General features: G+C 30.6%; 1 protein-coding gene across 1 annotated transcript; it reads left to right on the top strand.

The window, feature by feature from the left end:
- Positions 1-257: 257 nt before the first annotated feature.
- On the top strand, positions 258-8,596 carry LOC148280298 (uncharacterized). Its single transcript, XM_088228593.1, has 8 exons — positions 258-801; positions 2,889-3,094; positions 3,923-4,160; positions 5,182-5,363; positions 5,482-5,620; positions 5,945-6,075; positions 6,165-6,402; positions 6,489-8,596. The coding sequence occupies exons 1-8, from the start codon at positions 760-762 to the stop codon at positions 8,454-8,456; spliced, it is 3,144 nt and encodes a 1,047-aa protein (XP_088084719.1). The 5' UTR covers positions 258-759; the 3' UTR covers positions 8,457-8,596.
- The last annotated feature ends 608 nt before the right edge of the window (positions 8,597-9,204 follow it).

Below are 9,204 nucleotides of genomic sequence, written 5' to 3'. Positions count from 1 at the left end.
CAGCACAAATATGCTAAGGCTACCTTATTACAAAAAGCCTCTTGGGCAGCTTTTCTCGTTCGGCAACAATCAAATTTTCCGTGTATGTGAGCACCGCCAAGAAGATTTATGTCCTTAGATGTCATAGTGTGTAGATGTCCATAGTGTGCGGTATGTGGTAAGCAAGCTATCTTCACCCAATAAACCTACATATTATATAAAAAATGTGTAAATATCCTGTTACTGATGAAATTAAGTTGTAAATGCGTTGTAAATAGTTTATCATTAGATACAAACATACTAACTTGTGTATATAAATTACTACGAGTAAATATCGTTAAAAAAAAAACAAAACAATACACGACACTGGCTAGAACACCTCAGTAGCTGGGTGAAAAAACCAAAAAAAGGAAGAAAAAGGTGTCTACGGGATGACCTTTTGACAGTTTTGCGGAAAACTGATTTGACAGGTGTCTAGCTTTCCCGCAGATTTTCTTTTTTCTAATGTCTTGATGGATTTTATAGTCGTACAAATGTTTAAACTATTTTTTAAACATTTCATCAATTAAATTAAGAGTTTCAGATACTTACAAACATCGATATTAATTAAATAGTGTGAATGTGATATTGATCATTTAATTTGTATTGTTTTATTAATTACATTATATTTTACAATATTTTTTTACATACCTGATTTGTATTTTAAAATTACATTTCAATAATACAAATTTTTTCAAAAGCATGCGTTTTCAAAAAAAATATTAATTCACATATGGCAAAATGTTTATGCAAAGTAGAGAAGCTGTCAGAGTGAAAGTTAAGGTGAGATAATTGTATATTTTTGCTTAAATCAGTTTTACTGTGTAATAATTTGTAACAATCTTTGTTTATCACCAAGAAGTTAATTAGTAACACATTGATTATTTCTATTGTAATTACAAAGAAGTCTCATTGTCTTCTAATTCAAATTTAAAATGCCTGAAAATTAAAATGGAAGTTAAAAAATTTAAATTAAAGTAAAACAAATTTTCAGACGTTGCCTAGTATGTAGGTGAAATAATTCAATCAGATGAATCTCACCCGCATAAATAAATGTTTCAGCTCTTTAACTTCACAAACATCAACAGATGAAAGAATTTAAGAAATATAGATCAGAATAGTGAATGTTACACAGTGTGCAAGTGGCCAATGACAGGTCATAAGCCCTGTAGATGCCTAGACTTCTACATTATCTTCTCTAAAATGTTTTTCATCTCTGTTGTAATTTGTAAATATTAACAGCTCCCTAGGGAGTTGAATCCAGTCCTTGTCTGCAAAAATTTGGACAAATTCAAAATATTTTGAAAAACAATGTGGTTTATTTTTGTTTTGTAGAAATATCGTGGCATGAAAGCAAACATCGTAACTGATGGGAGCAATATTTTATGGGATAATATTTATTCTTCTCAATTATCAAGGAATACACTTAGAGAATCAAGTTTTGTTTCAAATATTTCATTTATTGATATCAATAAAATAAATAGTCAAAAGAGAGTTTATTCTCAAATTGCTTTCCTTGTTAATTTAAAGGAAGAAGTGTTCTCTCGTAATATATTATTTTGGTGATCGTGGCTCGATATATTTTGTTAAGCTTAAGTCTCTATTTCTATCTATAAAAAATAGTACCTCTTTCACAATTAATATTGATCATGGAGGTGACAAACATATTTAAAAAGTTCTATATTGTAAAAATATAACACAAGTTTGTTTATTTTCCAAAATTATAAATTTTTATTTTTTATACACAAATAAACATGCAGTTGAACTAAAGTAACCCTTTGGAAAAATGCCCACAAAGACCTAAACGTCTACACCTGGGCCATCCTTTTTTAATATTTTTAAAAAAAATTATAAATTACAATAAGTATCGACATTATTAAAAATTTAGAGTAAGTACATCGGTTTATTATTAAAAGGAACTCATGCGTATATTCCAGTACTAAAGAAAACCTAAAGAGAAATATCTTACAGACCTTGATTTATTAAATTAAAAATACATTTATCGTAGCCCGGGAAGAAAGGTCATATCATAAAAATCATATTTGATATTTGTTAGGTCACAGGGAATTGATCCAGAAACATAATATATGACTAACCATTTCACTACGGAGGTAACCTTTTCAATAGGAAAACTCTGTGCAAATGCCTTATGTAATAATGACTTTTTATATGTGATAAAACTACTGGGAAAGTTTTTTCAAAATAATGTTTTTGTGTATTATATTATATTTTTATGTTTGTGGTGTCCATAAAATAGCTCTTTGACTCGAGTGAACTGATTTGAAAATTTTTATGAAATAATGTTTTTATGATTTCCTTATTGCACTAAATTTATTTATTTATTCATTCAGAATTACAAAATTAAATATTTATGAACTTATTAAGGCTTTTTAGGCTATGCCCGTGTCAAGCCACAATAAATAACAATAAAAATACATAGTAAAATTAAATAGATCAAATTATTATGACATAGAATAACAATCTAGAAAAAAAAGGTAAATGTAATAAATAATCAAATTCCAAAGAATACAATGCAAAAAAGATAATCAGAAATAATTTTTAAAATATAAATTATACAAATTAAGAATCACACATAATCAAATATACAAAATAGTGATATCAATAAAATTAACAAAATAATAGTAAAATATAGTAGTATTAAAAAAAAACTAAATAAGAGTATCATTTAAATCAACAGAAAAATAATATATATATAAAAGCATACTTGAAATGATAATTGAGATGTGTATTCAAGAAACTCACTCAATACTGTAGTAAGAAATATAAGAAATAGGAGCAATAAATCATATGCCAAGTTAGTATTATTTATAATAATCGACGAACACATTTGTTGTAATATTTTTTTCCAGAAATATGATGGTAAGCTACCTCCAGAACAGCAAAAGTTTTCAGTTGATCCACAAATTACATCACTTGAAGTTCTTCAAAGCATTCTAGCTAAAGCCTTTAATTTGAAAGGAGATTTTTCTTTATCGTATAAATCTATTGATGATTTGGGGCAAGAAGATTATTTAGCCCTGTTTTCCGATTGGGATTTAGATGCGGCATTCCTAAGGTAAGCTAACTTTATCTGTCAATTGATTGTCTTTTGATTTACCATGCTGTGTGCCAAAAAAAATTGATCATAAGCACTATAAATAATTTTAGTCATCAGGTGCGAAAACCAAAGAACCTTCATGACTTTGGTTTCTCTTTATTATTGGTAACATTTTTGTGTAAATACATGATAACTGTTATTTGACCTAGCCGGACCAAAGAGGGGGATTCGAATCGCCCATAGACCGATTTTAATTCGATAACTCAAGTATTATTAAAGCTATTTGCCATATATTTTTTGTAATCATTATATTAATTGAAAGAAGCATTTTCCTGTTTTTGTTTTTAAATTTTTAAAAATATTAAAACAAAAAAAGACGTAAAAAATACAAGGGTCAATTTCACTTTATTTACGTAAGCATTCGGCAAACTAACAAAAATGAATAAAATACACGAATGAATAAAATATGTGTACCCGAAAACATGAATAAATTGCACGGTCATAAACCACCATATACAAGTAGGCGCTGGGGTCGTTTGGTCCCACCGTTCGGATCATGTCTAATTTTTTTATGCTTAATGGGGGAAAGGTTAAAATAGCATTATTGCTGCATTACAGTAGGAAATTATGTTTTTAACTTTTCTTTTATTGTAATGTATAAATGGACAATGTTTGTTAATAAATAAATTGCTTTTTGAAAATCAACTGCTAAATGAATGAAGCAATTAAGAACATGCGAAACAATGAAAAATACATTTCATGCTATTTTTTGTTAAAATCTGTGAACTGTGTTTTTAATTACAGTTAAGAGTATTATTCTTTATTAATATTAAAATATATTTTCAGAGCTCAAAATGCATCTTCCTTACATGGTACAGAACCTTGTGTATATTTGCGGGTAGATGTAAAACCCTTATTAGAATGCTCTGGAGAAGTGGAAATAGAAAATCAAGTTTCTACAACCAGAAGATGGCCCTCCAGGCAAACCTCTGATCCATCTACCTCCACCAGCTCTCAATATGTTCAGGAAAGTTCTGAACATAAGCAATCTCAGACCGGATTTCAAGGAATATTCATGAACCAGGTATTTTGAAATGTACTGACACTGAAATAATTTACTGTTTATTCTGAATCACATTAAATTGTATGCTTCGTAATCTCAATATGTATTTCTTTATGGCGTGTTGTCCATGTGCAGATCAACAGACATTCTTTAGACTCAAATATAAACAACAATATTTTGAGTTTGTCCAAATTTTTGTAGACACGGACTGGATTCAACTCCCTGGGGAGCTGTTAATATTAACATATTACAACAAAGATAAAGAACAGTTTAGAGAAGGTAACATAGAATTCTAGGCATCTACAGGGCTTATGACCTGCCATTAGCTGCACTATGCACACTGTGGAACATTCACCATTCTGCCCATATTTGAACATCTATATTCCTTCGATTATTTTATCTGTTGATGTTTGTAACTCAAAATATTGTTGATAAATCCACCTGGTCCATGAAGAAGTATAGAAATTAAAAAATAAATAATTTCAGGCGTTGCCTAGCATGTAGGTGAAATAATTCAATTAGATGAATCTCACCTGCATAAATAAAGGTTTCAGCTCTTTAACTTCACAAACCGGGTCTACGTTCAAAGCACACATAAGGAATGGGGTAATATATTTTGATGCTGCCTGGTTGAGTTTTGTTAAAAATTGGCGCTTCGATATTCACAAATATATTTTGGGATAATTACCACAACTAGGTAACTTCAAAATCAGCATTTTTGTGTCTTCCTCCATGAATGCTACAAATTGACAAGTTGTGATTCATTCCAATCATATTACGATGATTCGAATGTATGACTTGTTTATTTGTAGCATTTATGGAGGAGGATAAAAAAATGTGGTTTCGGTGAGTAACTCAATCAAATGCTTATTTTGAAGGTACCTAGTTATAGTAATTATCCTGCAATATTATATTTGTGCATTTCAACCAGCCAATTTTTATCAAAACTCATTATCGCGTTCCTTCCGTGCGCCTTGAATGTAGACCCCGTCTACGTTATTGTTTATGCTACACTACAGATTCTGCTATGTTATTTATTTAGATGGAGAAAACACTTAGTTTGGTATCGCGAGCATTAAACCTATCAGAGGATCCTACCATCCCCATGAGACAGCCGCTAAGTGATGCAGAATTTAGATCATTCTTAGATCCCGTAGGACAAGTAATACATGGGACAAAGTTACGAGAAGTAATATACTGTGGGGGTATAGATCCTAGTCTCAGGTAATTTTGTACATAGTGGTAAACTTTATTTATATAAAAGAAATGAATTTTCGAATGTTATTGAATTCGAGCAATGAGCCTGCCCATGTACAGTATGTAATATTGTTTTGAATTTAAGGAGGGTCGTTTGGAAACACATTCTCAATGTGTATCCTGACGGAATGTCTGGAAAACAAAGAATGGATTATATGAAGAAAAAATCGTCAGAATACTTTACATTGAGAGACGTTTGGAGAGATTGTATTCAGAAAGGACAGGTAGTACATTGAAAATAACCATTTTTGTTTAACTTAATAATATTATTTTAAAAAGTATATTGTAGTCAACTTGTCATATCTGATTACATATTAATTTAATACAGGTTTTAGGATATGCTAGGTAATTCAAATATTTGTATTACAACAATATGTAAAAATTGTTGCATAAATATAATCATATATTTTAAAATGTCTCCATTTGTTGTATTTCTATTAACCTCCATGATATTTTTTTTTTATTTCATCTCTGTTTTTGGTTTTATATTATATATTTTGTATTATCAATAAAATAGTTTGATTGGAAATTATAATGTAAAATTGTAGGTGTCTAGTGATTTAGCATATGTTACGAGCATGGTGAAAAAAGATGTTCTGCGAACTGACAGGCATCATAAATTTTATGCTGGCAGCGATGATAACCAAAATATAGCTTCCTTGTTCAACATATTAACTACGTAAGTTCATATAACTTTTGTTAATATTTTTGATAGAATAAATCATTCATTTTTCACAATCTTTCACATGACAGACATTTTGCTTACAGGTATGCTCTAAATCATCCTTTAGTAAGTTATTGCCAGGGTATGTCAGATCTAGCATCACCTTTACTGGTGACAATGAGAGATGAAGCTCATGCATACATCTGTTTGTGTGCTCTGATGTCAAGATTATATCCAAATTTCTTGCTGGATGGTGAAGCCATGACTTTAAAGTTCTCTCACCTTACGGAGTCGCTGCAAGTGTATGATCCACAATTCTATACGTACCTTAAAAATCAACAGGTATTGTAAAATCATTTATTAAAAATATATGTATTTCTATTCTAGTTGATTATAAAGTGTGATATTTTCATAGAAATATTTTTCAGGCTGATGACCTTCTCTTCTGCTATAGATGGTTACTTCTTGAAATGAAAAGGGAATTTGCTTTCGAAGATTCCCTTCGTATGCTAGAAGTTTTGTGGTCGTCACTTCCCCCTTCTCCGCCATTTAAAGAATTAGCTCTCAAAGACAAAAATTTTTGTCCGAGTTACTCAGTTGAAGGATTAGATGAAACACCAATCAGTCCTTTAATTAAAACACCTCGTGATAATGCGTACACTAAACTTTGCGCCATGAGACGACAAAATTCTTCAATGAGCCTGGCCGCTGCTTCAAAAACCAAAATTAAGACGTACAAAAGAATGAACCAAAGTCTGGATGAAAATATAGGTAAAAAGAGTACCAGCCCTACCACTTTGATATTTTCAAAGGAATTCCAAAGTTTAGATGATGCTACTGCTCTATATCAATCATTACAGAGGACAAATCATGATTCCGACACTAAAAGCAATTTTGTTTCTGGCAGTTCTTGTAGTATTTCCACTGCCTCCACTTTTGAACCTGAGTCCGAAATAAGTTTAGCCACTGAAAGTAATGATTTTAATAGTAGCAGTCAGCCAACAAAATCTGCCAGCATAGATAATCTGTCAATCGGTGACCTAGAAAGTGTTATGATATCGCCCAAACATGTTCCTATTAATATTCATAGTAAAGAAGGCTTCCATAGACTTGCGCTCACTGCTAAATTGACTTCTTCTTTGGAAAAACTTAATTTCCAAAATAAGCATTTTGATGACAAAACTCCAGTTAAGCTTATTGAAAATTTTGATGAATTCAAAAATCTTTCTTCAAAAACCACGAACAGTAAGCTAAGAGGAGATTCAGGAAACAGCATACAAGAAAATAATTTTAATAAAAATTCTAAAGTGTACATTCCTTGTGATAATCAATCATCAAACATTTTACGAGAAACTGAATTCGAAGATAGTAGTCCAGATGATTCGAAAGACTATTCACCCATGATGACCTCTATGACTAGAGAAATGAAACTGGAATCTGATAAATTAGACCAACAATTATGTAGCCAATGCTCTAACAAAACAAACTTCTCTAATTCTTTTGAAACAGAAACATCGTACGAAGACATCGATTACAAGTGTTCCAATTTTGAATGTGATATTCACCTCAACAAGAAAAATAAAAATAATGTGTCTAAGATGCATACCTCTAATGGTTTAAATCAAACTAATTTACCAGAAAACAGAAATTTCAATAAAGCGGGTGATAAAAGTAATTACGATATTTTTGTTTGGGAAAACCCTCTTCATGATAGAGTACCAGAAATCGAAGAAATAAAAGCTAGCTTTGTATTAGAGCCGAGAGAAAACAAAAATACTTCTAATGATCATTCTGATTTGGTAATTTGTGACCAGAATTATATTACTCATGAATCCATCGATGCCCTTAAATCAATTGTGGAACCTTGTTCTGATGAAATAAAGACTAAATCAAAATGTGTTGAAAATGAATTAACAAAACCAAACTCCAAATTTTTCTCCAATATGTCTCAAGAGCTTGAGAATGCGCGAAGGAACTGTGAAGTGTTATTAAATAATAAAAAACCTTCTAATTTACATTCTATAGCTGCTACCATATCAAATTTTCAAAAGAAATATGATATTCAAACACAGTCTTCAAATAACACAGATAATTATAATTCAACTAACCGCTTGGTGGGAAATGTAAATGTATGCGAGGAGATTGGAGATTCTAGTGAAACGAAACCTCTTCCATCATTACTGCCAGCACCTCATGTACTTGGAGGAGGGAATCCTTTCCTTATGTTTCTATGTTTGACTGTTTTGATGCAACACAGAGATCATATCATGCGGAATCACATGGATTATAATGAACTTGCAATGTATTTTGATAAAATGGTTAGAAAACATAACGTGAACCGGGTATTAAATCAGGCCAGACGAATGTATTCACAATACTTAAAACTTCAGAATTAGCATTGATTTTCTATTATGTAAAATACCTTAATTCAAATCTTTCCTATTATTATATTTTCTAATTTCTGTCAATTTATTAGCATCATATTCTGTAAATACATAGGGTGAAAAACTGTTGTATATTTGTTATATTTATAAGCGAGTCTTCTGGTAAATATTAGATAAAAATATATTTAGTGATGGAAGCAACAAACAAAATTAATGCAATAAACACGAAATGTAAATTATTGAATATACAGAGTGTTCTTTAAACCCTGTCACATCCGAAACCACGAAGATCAGTATGGGCAAGAAGACATATTAGCATATTTAAAAAAATATTTAGAACAATTAAAAAAAAAATAAAAAAAACAAATGGTTGCTTACTTCTGCAAGGAGGAGTGAGAGGAGCGCTGCGCAGTATCAGACTCCCCCCTCCCCCCTCCTTGTTACTCCCCTGCAAAAGTAAGCAACCATTTGCTTTTTAAAAAAATTTTAAAATTTAATTTGTTCTAAAAAAACATTTTAATGTGCCAATATGTCTTCTTGCTGATACTGATCATCGTGGTTTCGGATGTGACAGGGTTTAATGAACACCCTGTATAATTGTCATGTTATAAAACTGGTTATATTTTTATTACTCTGTAATTCAAATAATGTGTCTTTTCAATTACATGTAAAATCATTCCAATAATTTTCTTTCTATCCCCTTGTAAGAAAATCATTAAACATTATGTAATAACACTTTTTCGAATATTTATTTTAAATT

Source organism: Micrasema longulum, unplaced genomic scaffold (assembly GCF_059751315.1).
Source record: "Micrasema longulum isolate JH-2025_06_02 unplaced genomic scaffold, ASM5975131v1 h1tg000597l, whole genome shotgun sequence".
NCBI lineage: Eukaryota > Metazoa > Arthropoda > Insecta > Trichoptera > Brachycentridae > Micrasema > Micrasema longulum.
Note: the sequence above shows the minus strand (reverse complement) of the source record. Positions and strands in the feature narration are given on the sequence as shown.